At 48.0% G+C, this 17727-nt stretch overlaps 1 protein-coding gene across 1 annotated transcript; it reads left to right on the top strand.

Annotated features, from left to right (window-relative positions):
- The first annotated feature begins 398 nt into the window (after nt 1–398).
- LOC142254338 (germ cell nuclear acidic protein-like) lies at nt 399–6225 on the top strand. Its single transcript, XM_075325384.1, has 10 exons — nt 399–473; nt 724–805; nt 1930–1966; nt 2177–2247; nt 2341–2463; nt 3881–3932; nt 4395–4536; nt 4835–4964; nt 5754–5961; nt 6141–6225. Exons 1-10 carry the CDS (start codon nt 399–401, stop codon nt 6223–6225), a joined length of 1005 nt encoding a protein of 334 aa, XP_075181499.1.
- Nucleotides 6226–17727: the final 11502 nt, after the last annotated feature.

Here is a 17727-nt window from a genome sequence, read left to right as displayed (position 1 = left end):
TATTGTATTATTGTGTTATTAATTGTGTTATTGTGTGTTTGTGTTATTGTGTGTTTGTGTTATTGTGATTGTGTTATTGTGTTATTGATTGTGTTATTGTGTGATTGTATTATTGTTTGTGTGATTGTATTTTTGTGTTATTGTATTATTGTTATTGTGTGATTGATTGTGTCATTGTGTGATTGATTGTGTGATTGTATTATTGTGTGATTGTGTGATTGTATTATTGTGTGATTGTGTGATTGATTGTGTGATTGATTGTGTTATTGTGTGATTGTATTATTGTGTGATTGTGTGATTGATTGTATTATTGTGTGATTGTGTGATTGATTGTGTGATTGATTGTATTATTGTGTGATTGTGTGATTGATTGTGTGATTGATTGTTTGATTGAGAAAATGGCGAGTGATAAGCGCTTTAAGCGCGTTATTGTTTTGTCCGACATAGAGGACAGTGATGAGGATTACCATCAGGTGAGACGTCATTTCTTCACATTATTCTTATATATAACTCATTTATGGTCTCATGAATTATCATTACCGCTAATTGTTGGTTCCTTAATAGCTAAAAATGAAGAGTAAAATTCCTATTTGGGTATTGGATACATAACCTGCAACCTGAGAAAATCACAACTTTTTTCATTTAAGTGTTATTTTCTTATCCTTACTGATGTTTTGATGATTATGTGAAATTTGGAGTCTAACATGTCTTCTTTTTTTCTAGTCCCATCCAAAAAAAAGACCACGACTTCCGGGACATCAATATGAAGGTGGCTTCCAGACTGGGCAAACATCCAGAGACCCAGGTACACTCTAGTCCCTGATGTTATGTAGAATCATAGAATGGTAGACTTGGAAGGGACCTCAAGGGCCATCGGGTCCAACCCCCTGCGAGTGCAGGTTTTCTTAACTCACCAACTATATGTTTATCCAGCTTCCACTTGAAGATTTCCATTGATGGAGAGCTCACCCCCTCCCGTGGTCGCCTGTTCCACTCCCTGACTGCCCTCACCCCCTCCCGTGGTCGCCTGTTCCACTCCCTGACTGCCCTCACCCCCTCCCATGGTCACCTGTTTCACTCTCTGACTGCCCTCACCCCCTCCCGTGGTCGCCTGTTCCAGTCTCTGACTGCCCTCACTGTCAGAAAGTTTTTCCTAATGTCTAATCTGAATCTCCTTCCTTTTAGTTTCATCCCATTGCTTCTTGTACTTCCTTGTGCTAATGAGAATAGGGTGGTCCTCTCTGCACTGTGACCGTTCAGATATTTGTAGACCGCTATTAAGTCTCCGCTCAGCCTTCTCTTTTGTAAAATAAACATTCCTAGTTCTTTTAGCCGGTCTTCATATGACATGGTTTGCAGACCTTTTACCATCTTGGTTGCTCTTCTCTGAACTTGCTCCAATATATCGATGTCTTCCTTGAATTGGGGCGCCCAGAACTGTACACAGTATCCCAGGTGGGGTCTGACCAGGGCAGAGTATAGGGGAATAATGACATCTTTTGATCTAGATTCAACCTGACAATGTGCCCTAACAATCCTGGGTTCATAAGAACAGTTTTGCTTGAGAGCAGCATTTGAAGCCTCTATACTTAGTTTTATTTTATTTTTTACATTTATTATATGATTAACGGCCTTGTCTTAGGAAAAATTTTCAATGGGTCTATGGCGTCCGACCCTCAAAAACAGCATTCAGTGTAAACACAGATTTGCCCGTTTGGGCGTTCATTCCTGGCACTGCAGCTCACCCAACGGGACTGGGCTATAACCAATGAAAGGGACAATGATGATTTCGGCAGTAGCACTGCGGTCCCTTCATTCTGTTGAGCAGACCCCCCCAATCATTATAAGTCTACCAATCTTCCCGCCCTGGAAGATCTCTTTAATTATCACATTTAATGACCTAATATATTATTTCCATTTATTCCTCAGATCATATAACATCAATCCCATCATCAAGCCATGACAGGTAAGATGAATCACATCTTCTCCATCGCGGAGCTCAGGGTCCATTGGGAGACAGCTCTATTGAGGACAATCAGTGTCCACCATCCCGGCTTCATATATGATCCTGGTGGTCCTGGGCCGTTGAATATTTTATCTGATCCATTTATATTAATAACTGAATATCAAATTTGAATTTTCCCACTAATTCATTTTTCTATATTTGTTTTCACAGTTCCATCAATGTCATTGTGGTCTCTGATGATGAGGATTACACCATTGGTGAGGGAACAACATCTCCCAAAAGTAAGGACTAAAGAGCTGTCATTTTTACACACATCCTATCTTTCTGGTATTGGACATAATCCATTGATCCATTCTCTTATATGTTATTCACAGGACTCAGGACTTGTTATCATGAAGCAGCCGATTCCTCTGAAGATAGCGGATCTCTACTGATGATAGTGGAAAGCGATGATGACGATGATTATGTAATAGTATCACCACCATCTACTGTTACAGGTCAGTGTCCAACACTAAGGAATATATCATAATCTACACAGTACACATACATTTCCCCTAACACTAATCGATCAATAGTCAGGTGCGGCTAGACCGGATAGCCAACAAGTGCTCACAGCCATGGTGCCCATGGAGTAAAGAGGAGGCCATGAATATCTGGCGCTTCTTCACTCCCTTTAAGTGCAGGTTCCAGACTTTAGATTTTGTAGATATCTTGCACTTGCCTGCACATATTTGTTATTGTTCTACATTTTTGCTGTGATTCCTAGCCATCATTTAGGTGTATTTTAAATGGTTTCTAATCTTTGTATGTGGTACTGTGAAAATGCACTTTAACAAAGATTGTATTGTATATATTTATACGGTGATCCTTGTTCTGTGGCATTCTTTCTTCATTTTATGTTTAGACTTTAGATTTCTATAATAATATAGAATATATGTTCAGATGAAACGATTATCACTGCTCCATATTTCATAAAAATAAAGAAAAGAAGTATGCAAAAAGGATCACCTAAAATAATAATGAATGTTTATTATATGTGAAACCAAAGACATTAAAAATACTTAAAAAGCCAAATGGCTATTGATCACATAAACCAATAACTGTTTAATTCTGCCCTATCCAGCAATCACATGGTTAACAAAAGCAAAAAGATTGGTAAAAAAACTTATAATGCTTGGTGCTTGATTTGCAAAACAATAGAAAAACAGATCATCCTTGCCCCAGATGAAGCCTCATTTCTAGTGGCGAAACACATGGGGTATCACTTTGCTTCCCCTATCGATACACTTCTTACTATCCAGCCTACTTTAGCAGGTCTTGCTTTTATACTTGAACAGGGTTAATCACATTTAATTGGCTGTGTTGGCAGTATATAATGTTTTTAGCTCATGCTTTTTATTTACCTTGTTTTCTCTTATACACTATATATTAATCAGGATATTATTAGTTTCATTATTATGTTTTTTGGGATTACATGATTTTTATCATATATTCATCTCTTGTGATATATATTATTTATTGGTATACTTTACATTAACCGGTTTAGGTGATTTTTATATTGTTTTCTACACATTGTATTGAAAATATTCTATCCACTTGCCTTTTGGCTAATTTTTATGTTAGTTTTCTATTATTTAAGCACGGTTTGTCTATATTGCTATTGTTTTGCACTTTATTTTAATGCTTTTACCAATCTTTTTGCTATTGATTAACCCTGTGATGGTCAATAGCAATTTGTTTTTTTACGTTTTTTAATGTTTTATGTACAATAAACAGTAATTATTTTAGGTGATCCTTTTAGCATACTTTATTTTTATGTAGATCCTCTGGTATGCTGCGGGTTGATCCCTTTGTATAGGGTGGTGTCCTCTATTATCCAGATTTTTACTCTTCCTTGTTTCCTTCCCTATACAGAATCATCTGAATCGCTTGAATCGCTGGAGGTGAGATCCCCTTCAGAGGAGCAGTAAGTATATAAAGTGATATAAAGTTATATATATAATATGGTATAAAATAAAAAGTGCTGTCCTCTGCTGGTGTCCGTCCTCAATCATCAACTCAGCTTACAAGATCCAGCATCCTCACGTGTCTTTAATTGTTTGAACACCCCAAGACCTTTCCGCTAATCCCCCTCTCCCCTCCGCCCTGTGTAGTTACACTTTCACACCGCTGACATACCACTGAGTTTGGATTCCTACATTGACATTTATGGGATATTTATTTCAGTTCCGATCCCTTCATCTGCCTGGACTCATATCTAATTGGTGGCTGCCACTATTGTAGATGTACCCCTCACCTTCTACCATTGGGGTGACTTGATCCTTAAAGGGAAATCCTTACTAAATTGTATGGGAAAGGAATGAATAAGTAAATGTTCGGTGTTCTGACATAACCTAAGGCTTCATATCTGATCTTCTGTTCTTTCCAGTCCAACTTGTAACATCAGAGGCTGCTTCATTGAGGACATAACATCTCCCGGATCACCATACCTGAGCAATTTCCAGCAGACCAAGCACCACCTGGCATCACGATTGTTCAAGTGGTACAACTGGACCATATTTGAGAACCAGGTAAGTTCTATGATCCCTCCGGGTTGTATATTCTGTTTCTGTAACTCTTTATGTCACGTTTTATGTATTTGAATCATCACTAACCTTCACTATTCCTCTATATAAATATATATGCTATAGTTATAGAGGTGCGGTGGTAGCAGTCACCCCCCGACCCTGGTGCCTAGGGGAGTCTTCAGGACCAGTGGCCACAAGTTATACCTCGTTTATATAGTGTCCTAGAAGCGACTGTATTTTCCTCTGTTTTTGATGGAATTACTCATTTAATGTATTTTTATTCTTCATTCCTCGTCTTTAGCTTCCTGAGTCCATCATTATCACGTGGAGTAAGCGGCTGACAGCGACAAGCGCGTTCTGTATTAATATCTGTCAGGACGGACAGCGCCACTCCACCATCGAGCTGTCGGAAAAAGTGTGCGACTCTGCAGGTAAGTCTCACATGTCAATTATTTTGTATAAATATTACATTTTGATAAAAGTAACAGCTTGTTAGGGCCGGATGAAAGTTACTGCAACTTTCATTTTTTCCAATTGAGAGAGTGTTTGCAGCGTTTTGGATGTAGCGTGTTTCAGCTGAGTCCAAAACGCTGCATTGTACAGTACAAGCACAGGGGATGGGATTTCTAGAAATCCCGTGCCCACTGTGCGTGTGCGGCCCACAGCAAACACTGACCTGCAGTGCAGGTGAAAACTCTGAAGCTCCAGGTCATTTGTCTCTTAGGTTGTCCACTACTTGATGGCCTATCCTTTAGGATAGTTCCCCAATGTCTGATTGGCCTAGATCCAATACCCCCCCGCCCCTTAGCTGTTTTAGGTGTCGCCACCGTCAGCAGGCGGACATAAATGCTCAGTTCCTGGAGTTTCCCGTCCTCTGATAGCGGCAGTGGCGGGTGCTGCATTTCCACCGCCCATTCAAAACAATAGGAGGCGAATGTGCAATACCCGGCCGTGGCCACTATCAGAATACGGTACAACTCCGGAACTGAGCATTTCCGGCTGCCTGCTGCCGCCGACACCAAGAGCAGCTGATCTGTGGGGTGCGAGGTGTTGGACCCCAGCCAATCGGATATTGATGACCTATCCTAAGGAATAAGCCATCAATGTTAAAGTAGTGGACAACCCCTTTAAGACTTCCCCATAATCTAGCATAGCAGATTTTCCCCTGTGGTGTAAAGGTTCTCTATATCTTATGATTATTGTATATTTTGTATCTTTAGACCGCCTTAGAGACACATTAGTGCACAAGATGTGCCACGCCGCCTGCTGGCACTTTCATGACGTACAAAATGATGGCCATGGACCACTGTGGATGTTATACACACAAAAGGCCATGGAAACCCATCCGGAATTACCACCAATAACGGCACACCATACATATTCCATCAAGTATAGGTTCAACTACGAGTGTGAAAATTGCGAGTGCAGGTAAGGAGATATATTATTTTTATATTACTGTAACGAAACTCCATTAATGCAACTCATATTCTGATGCCATGAGATCACTGAAGACTAAAATCTAATATTCTGTATGAATCCATGCCCTCCTGTAATATCTGATATTCCTTTCCTGGCTGCTGATCCCTGTTTTTTTTCTGTATCCACAGAGTCGGACGGTTCAGAAGGATTATTGAGGAGAGAGCAATCTGCAAAAAATGTGGCTGCAAACTTCAATTGCAAAATACCATCTGATGACCATTGTCACCAATGGGTCGCATTCATCTGAGACCATTGTAGTATTATATTATTAGAATATTAAAAGTCTTAGCAATTTGCAGATCTCTGTTTCTCTTTAATATGAGTGAATTTAACCTCATTTGGTGCTGAAAGGGTTAAGGGGTTCCATGTTTGCTGAGATTCCATTTAGCTCTAATCTCAGCTGCTGCACCTTGTTGCCACTTCCCTTTATTATTTAAACTCACTCCAGGTTCTCCGATGTGTCAGTGATAGTTCTTTCTATGCTGACCTCTGAAGAAAGCTGTGGTAGCTTTTCAGTGGATCCAGTGGAGCTCCCCCTATGGAAAAGATTTGGAGTTATTTTATATCTGTCTCCCTGTTTGTCTCCCCTCCCTTGTGTTATATTTATGTTATTAGTAAGACTAGTGTCTTGCTAGGCTGCTCCCTAGCCAGTGCTGGTCTAGGCTCAACCAGGGCCAAGGCACGTGATCACGCACAGGGCGAAGGACCCATCTAGGCACGTTATGGAGCTCAGGGATCAGCCACAGGTGAGTGTGAGGTGGTGACCCCTCTCCCCTCTGCCTATCACCTGGGCCTTCCATCTTCTCTGGTGTACCAGTCTAGTTGTGCCACAAGCTCGGCGTTCCCTTGCCAGAGCGTGACAACCGTCCATCTCCTTCACTCCATCTATCCAAATGCTCAGAGAGAAGAACCACAGTCCATATATTAAAGAGATTTTCTGACGCCAAAATGAAGGGAATTTTGTTTACTTACCGTAAATTCCTTTTCTTCTAGCTCCAATTGGGAGACCCAGACAATTGGGTGTATAGCTATGCCTCCGGAGGCCACACAAAGTATTACACTAAAAGTGTAAAGCCCCTCCCCTTCTGCCTATACACCCCCCGTGCTCCCACGGGCTCCTCAGTTTTGGTGCAAAAGCAAGAAGGAGGAAAAAATTATAAACTGGTTTAATGTAAATTCAATCCGAAGGAATATCGGAGAACTGAAACCATTCAACATGAACAACATGTGTACACAAAAAAACAGGGGCGGGTGCTGGGTCTCCCAATTGGAGCTAGAAGAAAAGGAATTTACGGTAAGTAAACAAAATTCCCTTCTTCTTTGTCGCTCCATTGGGAGACCCAGACAATTGGGACGTCCAAAAGCAGTCCCTGGGTGGGTAAATAATACCTCATAATAGAGCCGTAACGGCTCCGTCCTACAGGTGGGCAACCGCCGCCTGAAGGACTCGCCTACCTAGGCTGGCATCTGCCGAAGCATAGGTATGCACCTGATAGTGTTTCGTGAAAGTGTGCAGGCTCGACCAGGTAGCTGCCTGACACACCTGCTGAGCCGTAGCCTGGTGCCGCAAGGCCCAGGACGCTCCCACGGCCCTGGTAGAATGGGTCTTCAGCCCTGAAGGAACCGGAAGCCCCGAGGAACGATAAGCTTCGAGAATTGGTTCCTTGATCCACCGAGCCAGGGTTGATTTGGAAGCTTGTGTCACTTTACGCTGGCCAGCGACAAGGACAAAGAGTGCATCCGAGCGGCGCAGGGGCGCCGTACGAGAAATGTAGAATCTGAGTGCTCTCACCAGATCTAACAAGTGCAAATCCTTTTCACATTGGTGAACTGGATGAGGACAAAAAGAGGGTAAGGAGATATCCTGATTGAGATGAAAGGGGGATACCACCTTAGGGAGAAATTCCGGAACCGGACGCAGAACCACCTTGTCCTGGTGAAACACCAGGAAAGGGGCTTTGCATGACAACGCTGCTAGCTCAGACACTCTCCGAAGTGAAGTGACTGCTACTAGGAAAACCACTTTCTGCGAAAGGCGTGCGAGAGAAATATCCCTCATTGGCTCGAACGGTGGTTTCTGAAGAACCATCAGCACCCTGTTCAGATCCCAGGGTTCTAACGGACGCTTGTAAGGAGGGACGATGTGACAAACCCCCTGCAGGAACGTGCGTACCTGTGGAAGTCTGGTCAGGCGCTTCTGAAAAAACACAGAGAGCGCAGAGACTTGTCCCTTAAGGGAGCCGAGCGACAAACCCTTTTCCAATCCGGATTGAAGAAAAGACAGAAAAGTGGGCAAGGCAAATGGCCAGGGAGAAAAACCCTGAGCAGAGCACCACGACAGGAATATTTTCCACGTCCTGTGGTAGATCTTGGCGGACGTTGGTTTCCTAGCCTGTCTCATAGTGGCAATGACCTCTTGAGATAATCCCGAAGACGCTAAGATCCAGGACTCAATGGCCACACAGTCAGGTTGAGGGCCGCAGAATTCAGATGGAAAAACGGCCCTTGAGACAGCAAGTCTGGTCGGTCTGGTAGTACCCACGGTTGGCCGACTGTGAGATGCCACAGATCCGGGTACCACGACCTCCTCGGCCAGTCTGGAGCGACGAGGATGGCGCGGCGGCAGTCGGACTTGATCTTGCGTAACACTCTGGGCAGCATTGCCAGAGGAGGGAATACACAAGGCAGTCGAAACTGCGACCAATCCTGAACTAATGCGTCTGCCGCCAGAGCTCTGTGATCTTGAGACCGTGCCATGAATGCCGGGACTTTGTTGTTGTGCCGAGACGCTATGAGGTCGACGTCCGGCGTCCCCCAGCGGCAACAGATCTCTTGAAACACGTCCGGGTGAAGAGACCATTCCCCTGCGTCCATGCCCTGGAGACTGAGAAAGTCTGCTTCCCAGTTTTCTACGCCCGGGATGTGAACTGCGGAGATGGTGGAGGCTGTGGCCTCCGCCCACAGCAGAATCCGCCGAACTTCTTGGAAGGCTTGACGGCTGCGCGTGCCACCCTGGTGGTTGATGTACGCGACCGCCGTGGCGTTGTCCGACTGTATGCGGATCTGCCTGCCTTCCAGCCACCGATGGAACGCCTTTAGGGCTAGGAACACTGCCCTTATCTCCAGAACATTGATCTGAAGGGAGGACTCTGCCGGAGTCCAGGTTCCCTGAGCCCTGTGGTGGAGAAAAACCGCTCCCCACCCTGACAGACTCGCGTCCGTCGTGACCACAGCCCAGGATGGGGGCAGGAAGGATTTTCCCTTCGACAGAGAAGTGGGAAGAAGCCACCACTGAAGAGAGGTTTTGGCTGCCAGAGAAAGGGAGACGTTCCTGTCGATAGACGTCGGCTTCCTGTCCCATTTGCGTAGGATGTCCCATTGAAGAGGACGCAGGTGAAACTGCGCGAAAGGGACTGCCTCCATTGCTGCCACCATCTTCCCCAGGAAGTGCATGAGGCGCCTCAAGGGGTGTGACTGACCTTGAAGGAGAGATTGCAACCCTGTCTGCAGTGACCGCTGTTTGTTCAGCGGAAGCATCACCATCGCTGAGAGGGTATGAAACTCCATGCCAAGATATGTCAGCGATTGGACCGGTGTCAGATTTGACTTTGGAAAATTGATGATCCACCCGAAACTCTGGAGAGTCTCCAGAGTAGCGTTGAGGCTGTGTTGGCATGCCTCTTGAGAGGGTGCCTTGACCAGCAGATCGTCTAAGTAAGGGATCACCGAGTGACCCTGAGAGTGGAGGACCGCAACTACTGTAGCCATGACCTTGGTGAAAACCCGTGGGGCTGTCGCCAGGCCGAACGGCAGTGCCGCGAACTGAAGGTGTTCGTCTCCGATGGCGAAGCGCAGGAAGCGCTGATGCCCTGGAGCAATCGGTACGTGGAGATAAGCATCTTTGATATCGATCGATGCAAGGAAATCTCCTTGGGACATTGAGGCGATGACGGAGCGGAGGGATTCCATCCGGAACCGCCTGGTCTTTACGTGTTTGTTGAGCAGTTTTAGGTCCAGGACAGGACGGAAAGACCCGTCCTTCTTTGGAACCACAAACAGGTTGGAGTAAAAACCGTGACCCTGTTGCTGAAGAGGAACCGGGACCACCACTCCTTCTGCCTTCAGAGTGCCCACCGCCTGCAGAAGAGCATCGGCTCGCTCGGGAGGCGGAGATGTTCTGAAGAATCGAGTCGGAGGACGAGAGCTGAACTCTATCCTGTAACCGTGAGACAGAATGTCTCTCACCCAACGGTCTTTTACCTGTGGCAGCCAGGTGTCGCAAAAGCGGGAGAGCCTGCCACCGACCGAGGATGCGGTGTGAGGAGGCCGTAAGTCATGAGGAAGCCGCCTTGGTAGCGGCACCTCCGGCGGTCTTTTTAGGGCGTGACTTAGACCGCCATGAATCGGAGTTCCTCTGATCCTTCTGAGGCCTTTTGGACGAGGAGAATTGGGACCTGCCCGCACCCCGAAAGGACCGAAACCTCGACTGTCCCCTCCTCTGTTGGGGTATGTTTGGTTTGGCCTGGGGTAAGGATGTTTCCTTTCCCTTGGATTGTTTGATGATTTCATCCAATCTCTCACCAAACAAACGGTCGCCAGAAAATGGCAAACCGGTTAAGCACTTTTTGGAAGCCGAATCTGCCTTCCATTCCCGTAGCCACAAGGCCCTGCGTATTGCCACCGAATTGTCGGCTGCAACCGCCGTACGGCTCGCAGAGTCCAGGACAGCATTAATAGCGTAGGACGCAAATGCCGACGTTTGAGAGGTTATGGACGCCACTTGCGGCGCAGACGTACGTGTGAGTGCGTCAATTTGCACTTGACCCGCTGAGATAGCTTGGAGTGCCCATACGGCTGCGAATGCTGGAGCAAAAGACGCGCCGATAGCTTCATAGATGGATTTCAACCAGAGCTCCATCTGTCTGTCAGTGGCATCCTTGAGTGAAGCCCCATCTTCAACTGCAACTATGGATCTAGCCGCCAGTCTGGAGATTGGAGGATCCACCTTGGAACACTGAGTCCAGCCCTTGACCACGTCGGGGGGGAAGGGATAACGTGTATCCTTAAGGCGCTTGGAAAAACGCTTATCTGGACAAGCTCGGTGTTTCTGGACTGCCTCTCTGAAGTCAGAGTGGTCCAGAAACATACTCGTTGTACGCTTGGGAAACCTGAAACGGAATTTCTCCTGCTGAGAAGCTGACTCCTCTACTGGAGGAGCTGAGGGAGAAATATCCAACATTTGATTGATGGACGCGATAAGATCATTCACTATGGCGTCCCCATCAGGAGTATCAAGGTTGAGAGCGGCCTCAGGATCAGAATCCTGATCAGCTACCTCCGCTTCATCATACAGAGAGTCCTCCCGCTGAGACCCTGAACAATGTGATGATGTCGAGGGAATTTCCCAGCGAGCTCGCTTAGGCGGTCTGGGGCTGCGGTCCGTGTCAGAGACCTCACCCTGGGATCTATGAGACACCCCGGGAGGACATTGTTGTTCCAACTGAGGGGAACCAGGGAGCAATGATTCCACAGTGCCCATGGTCTGAGATACCGGTCTGGACTGCAAAGCTTCTAGTATCTTAGCCATAGTCTCAGAAAGTCTTTCAGTAAAAACTGCAAACTCCGTCCCTGTCACCTGGACAGTGTTAGCAGGTGGTTCCTCCTGGGCCACCCTTAGCAGAGGCTCTGGCTGAGTAAGTGCTACAGGGGCCGAGCATTGCACACAATGAGGGTCAGTGGAACCTGCCGGTAGTATAGCCGTACATGCGGCGCAGGCAGCATAGTAAGCCTGTGCTTTGGCACCCTTGCTTCTTGTGGACGCCATGCTGTTGTCTCCCCTGAGCAATCCAGGAGGGTATATAGCCAAAATCAACCGTGCACCATACAGTGTAAAGTATAGCCTATAATCATATAATCTATAAGTACACTTTTGCACAAGTGGGGCCAGCACCTCAGGTGCTGCTTACCGCCCACTCAAAGCGGTTGTGTGGTCACCAGAATCCCTGCCTGGGTCTCCCCGAGCTTGTCTCCCCTCTCCAGCGTCAGAAGAGCTGACAGAAATGGCTGCCAGCGTCCTGAGGAGAGGAGGGGGCCGTGGGCGTGCCCTAGAAAGTGCGGGAATCTGGTGCCCCACTGTGCACAGTGAGGGGGGTGGAGTATGCAAAGCATGTTCCAGCCCTCAGTGCTGACTTCTCGTACAGCGTCCCGCCCTTCCCCTGACTGGCAGGCCTGGGGGCGGGAAAAGAGTGAGACTAGGCCGCAAAAGCCGGGGACTAAAGTTATAAGCGCGGCCGGCGTATAAGCCCGGTCGGCGCGGTAGTCCCCGGCGCACTAACAGTCCCAGCCGCGCCGCAGTGTAAAAATGGCAGCGGCGGTCAGCGCGGTAGTCCCCATAAACTAACACACCCAGCCAAGCTGCAGTGTGTGATGGCACAAGCGCGGTCAGCGCTGCGGTCCCCGGCGCACTAACACACCCAGCAATGCTGGAGTGTTTCTGTGCGCGGTCCCCACGGGGACACAGAGTACCTTAAAGTAGCAGGGCCTTGTCCCTGACGATACTCGGCTCCTTATCCAGCAGAGTCCCCAGGAGCTGTGGATGGAGCACGGTCTCAGTGCCTGGAGACCGATTAGGATCCCACTTCACCCAGAGCCCTAAAGGGGATGGGGAAGGAAAACAGCATGTGGGCTCCAGCCTCCGTACCCGCAATGGATACCTCAACCTTAACAACACCGCCGACAAGAGTGGGGTGAGAAGGGAGCATGCTGGGGGCCCTGTTATGGGCCCTCTTTTCTTCCATCCGACATAGTCAGCAGCTGATGCTGACTAAGCTGTGGAGCTATGCGTGCATGTCTGCCTCCTTCGCACAAAGCATGAAAACTGAGGAGCCCGTGGGAGCACGGGGGGTATATAGGCAGAAGGGGAGGATCTTTACACTTTTAGTGTAATACTTTGTGTGGCCTCCGGAGGCATAGCTATACACCCAATTGTCTGGGTCTCCCAATAGAGCGACAAAGAAATAAAAAAATGTTTACGCTAATCTGTGCTTTATTGTAATATACAACACTTCTAAGAATTTAGTCTTTTATTTCTACCTTTTTGTTCCTCCTGAATTTCACTTCATTGTCTGCAGTCACTTTGTTTACCTGCAGCTCTACCAAACTTGGCCGCTCCCGCTGCTTTTTTGTCTACCCTCATAACCAGAGCTGGCCCTGCCCAGCCTGTGTCCAGCCCCGCCCTCTGCCTGGCTACTGCACTCTCATTGGCTCATTGGCTGTCAGTGATTTGTCTCAGCCCCGCCCTCTGCCTGTCTACTGCACACTCATTGACTATCAGTAGCCAGCCCCGCTCTCTGCCTGCCCACTGCACTCTCATTGGTCATATGCACTAGACCTCTCTGAAGCCAGGACGCGGACACCCGGCTTCATAATGCGCATTACCGGAAGTGTCGGGCATTCAGGCTGAGGACGCTGGGCGATGGGCATTGAATAGCATGTTATCATGCCTCTGTGGGTGAGCTAACATGCTAAGAGGGCAGAATGAGCGCAGGAACTAATGCCCTTGGGACTAGTCCCTGCGCTCATTAGCATATCATATAGGATCTTTAGAAATACTTTTACTAAAGATCTCTTTATCTTTGCTACTAGCTGCAGTGACAGTTTGCAGGGGTCGCCACTGATGAGGCCAGGGGTTCAGGGGGCCCGCGGACCTCAGCTCCTGCTTCTGACATTGATTTGAAACACAGCACAGTGACCGGTCAGAACCCTACACTGTAAACTGCGGCACCGCGGGGTTACAGGAGGCAGCAGCTTCTCTGAGGCTGACAGTGTACCGGCTAATTAACAAATGCATATTCACTGCTCCCCACGCCCATAATCCCGGCCACCTCTTTCCACTGAAGACGGGATTATGGAGTGGAGAGCCGTGCATATATATGCATGCTCTGTAATATCAGCACACTGATAACCCAGCTGCCGGCTTCCTGCAACTGCTGGGTGATCTGGTGTGCTACTATTATAGAGAACCACGGGCGGACACACCGCAGGTGCATTTGTACTGGGGCCCCTAAGGAGGTGGGGCCCAAACAACTGTAGAAAACTCAATCTCCCAGTGACTGCAGGGAAGCAGAGGCCGCTCCAGCGTCATTTGCAGATATAAGGGCCGCACTCTGCAGATGATGCGGTCACCCCCTGCTCCTTCTGGAGCTGCTGCTGCAGGGTCTGTGCAGGAGAGGTCGGCACTGTGGGAGTGACACATACAGTGTACAGGGCCTGAGGTGAGGCTGGGGAGGGCTGTGTCACCCTGTATACCTGTAATGAGGCGAGCAGCTCTGACTGTTTTTTGACTGAAAGGGACATGGAGACTGACATTATACAGGATGGTGCTGCCACCTTGTGGACAAGTGCTGAAATTGATTGAGGGGCGGACACTGTAAAATCTGATCCCCTCACACTGATCCCCCCTCTGCAGCTCCTGGGCTGCATTCTAGAAAGGTCCCTGTTATTATTGTGCCCCCTGTGAGACCAAAATAAAGACTTTATAAAGTGGTACCTTTTTGTATTCAGATTCTGTAAATGTGACACGGGGGCGGGCTTTCTGGCGTCCGTTATTCTGCCCCCTGGTCCTGTATGCCACCCCCCATCGCTTCTTTCCATAGCTGATGCACCGCCCACTGCTCCAGCCATTCCCGCGCATGCCCAGTGCCAGTCTCACGGGACTGAGCAGTGTGACCGCTGGTGACGTGTGCGCAGGCAAGTGATTATGGGCGAGACTGTGATTGTTATCAGCAAGTACCCACCCATAATCTCGTGAGCGCGCAAACCTCACCAGCGGTCACACTGTGCTCAGGGTTTATGCTAGACTGTATGGGCTGCTTCCAGGGATGACGTCCCTTTTGTCACGTGATAGTATTTTGAACACACCCCTATCACGTGACAAAATGGACGTCATCCCTGGAAGCAGCCCATACAGTCTAGCACTAGTGGGATCCTAATCGGTCTCCAGGCACTGAGACCGTGCTCCACCGCAGGCACTGAGACCGCAACCGGTGACCTAGGCAAAATAGTCGGATGGTAACCCAAGTTAGCAAAGAAGGGCGTTACCTTAGTGGAGCTGCTCTGAGTGTTGTTATACGAGAACTCCGCCAACGGAAGCATCTTCAACCAATCGTCCTGCAGATGGCTGACATAACAGCGAAGGTATTGTTCCAGGGTTTGATTGGTCCGTTCGGTTTGCCCATTTGTCTGAGGATGGTATGCAGAAGACAAACAGACATCAATCTGGAGTGCCGTACAAAACCCCTTCCAGAACCTAGACGTGAACTGCACGCCCCGGTCAGAGATGATCTCGTCTGGTACCCCATGCAATCGGAATACGTTCTGGATAACCAGATCCACTGTCTCTGCGGCTGAGGGAAGACCGGCACACGGAATAAAGTGAGCAGCTTTAGTCAACCGATCCACCACCACTAAAATGGTATTGTGACCGTCTGAGACGGGCAACTCCACAATAAAATCCATTGAGATAGACCCCCAAGGGCGAGATGGCACGGGTAACGGTTGGAGGAGTCCTGTAGGAGCCACACGAGGGACCTTGCACCGGGCACAAACCACACATGAGTGGACATAGTCCTTTACATCCTTTAAACAGGTAGGCCACCAGAAAAAACGGTTCAGAAATTCCTGCGTCTTCTGTACCCCCCTATGACCAGCCAACACGGAGTCATGGACCAACTTGAGAACCCGAAGTCTTACGGCCTCCGGGACATAAATGCGTCGCTCTCTCAACCACACACCATTCCGAAGAACAAGAGTTACATCATTCGGGGGGGCAGCAAGAAATACGTCACCATCATAGGCCAGCTTGATGTCCTTCCACAAGTCCTGGTCCTGGATTACTCCAACGAAATTGGCATCTGATAACACGGTCTGAGACGGGGTTCCAGGCACGGAGTCCACGGCGTGGATTCGGGACAAGGCATCGGCTTTCCCATTACGTGAACCTGGACGGTATGTAACGACAAAATTGAACTGGTTAAGGAATAGGCTCCAACGGGCTTGCCGTGGAGACAGGCACCTGGCAGACTTAAGAAATTCCAGATTACGATGATCTGTGAGTACTATCACTTGCTGCGCGGCTCCCTGTAAGTGGTGTCTCCATTCCTTGAAAGCGGAAATAATCGCTAACAATTCCTTGTCCGCAATGTCATAGTTCCTTTCTGCAGGGGACAACCGGCGGGAAAAGAAAGCACACGGATGTAAGAGACTCTTGTCCCCAGTCCTTTGAGAAAGGATGGCCCCTAATGCGTAGTCGGAAGCGTCGACTTCCACGATAAAGGGAAGTGCGGGATACGGATGTACTAATATAGGCGCTGAGGTAAAACAAACCTTGAGACGATGGAAAGCTTCCTGGGCCTGGGCGGACCACACAAACTTCTGTCCTTTCTTGGTTAACAGAGTGATGGGACGAACGATCTCTGAAAAATTACGGATAAAACGTCGGTAAAAGTTGGCAAAACCGACAAAGCGTTGTACCTCTTTGATGTTCCCTGGTTCCGGCCAGTCTAGAATTGCTTGTATCTTGCCAGACTCCATGTTCAGTCCCTGAGGAGAGATGACATAACCTAAGAATTGTATTTGTGAGCAATGGAATTCGCATTTCTCCAGTTTGATGTACAGGTGGTTTTCCCTCAGCCGGGTAAGTACAGTCTTGACGTGTTCCTGGTGTTCCTGTAGGGAATCAGAAAAGATTAGGATATCGTCCAGATAAATCACCATGAATTGGTCCATGATATCCCTAAAAATATCATTAACTAGATGTTGGAAAGTCGCGGGAGCGTTACAAAGTCCAAAAGGCATCACTAGGTACTCAAAATGTCCATACCGACATCGGAACGCGGTCTTCCACTCGTCTCCGGGACGTATACGGAGTAGATTGTATGCCCCACGGAGATCCAATTTGGTGAATATTTTTGCCTGTTGGACCCTCTCCAATAGCTCAGGAATCAACGGTAACGGATACCGGTTCCGGATAGTTATTTTATTCAGTTCCCGGTAGTCAATACAGGGTCTCAGAGTCCCCTCTTTCTTTTTCACGAAAAAGATGGGTGCCCCTGCTGGTGAGGTAGACGGACGAATAAATCCCTTAGCTAGACTTTCATCAATGTATTCTTTTAGTGCTTCTAGCTCAGGTGCCGCCAACGGATAGACATGACCAAACGGGATCTCCGCCCCTGGGAGTAAGTCTATGGGGCAATCATACGGTCTATGCGGGGGAAGCCGATCGGCTTTTCTTTTGTCGCATATATCCGCAAAGTCGTTATACACCGGGGGTAGAACAGGTACCTGTACAGTGCCTTCCGCATTCGGTGTTACTGGAACCGGAACAGTTGGACTAATGGTCGGAATACTCTGCGGTGGGAAGGATATTTCCTTAGTTTCCCAATCGATGACCGGATTTGTAGACCATAGCCACGGAATACCTAGAATAATCGGAAAATGAGGAGAAGAAATTAACATGAAAACAAGGGTCTCCTGCTGACCTGGCTTCATGACGCATTCTAGCGGTACGGTTTCCCGATCAACTGGTCCAGAGATTAACGGAGATCCGTCAACCGTCTCCATGGTAACCGGTGAGGATCTTTGCTGAGTCCGGATACCGTGTTTCCTGGCAAAAGAGGAGTCCATGAAATTTCCCCCTGCCCCAGAATCTATCATTGC

Source organism: Anomaloglossus baeobatrachus, chromosome 10, assembly GCF_048569485.1.
Source record: "Anomaloglossus baeobatrachus isolate aAnoBae1 chromosome 10, aAnoBae1.hap1, whole genome shotgun sequence".
Classification (NCBI taxonomy): Eukaryota; Metazoa; Chordata; class Amphibia; order Anura; family Aromobatidae; genus Anomaloglossus; species Anomaloglossus baeobatrachus.
Note: the sequence above shows the minus strand (reverse complement) of the source record. Positions and strands in the feature narration are given on the sequence as shown.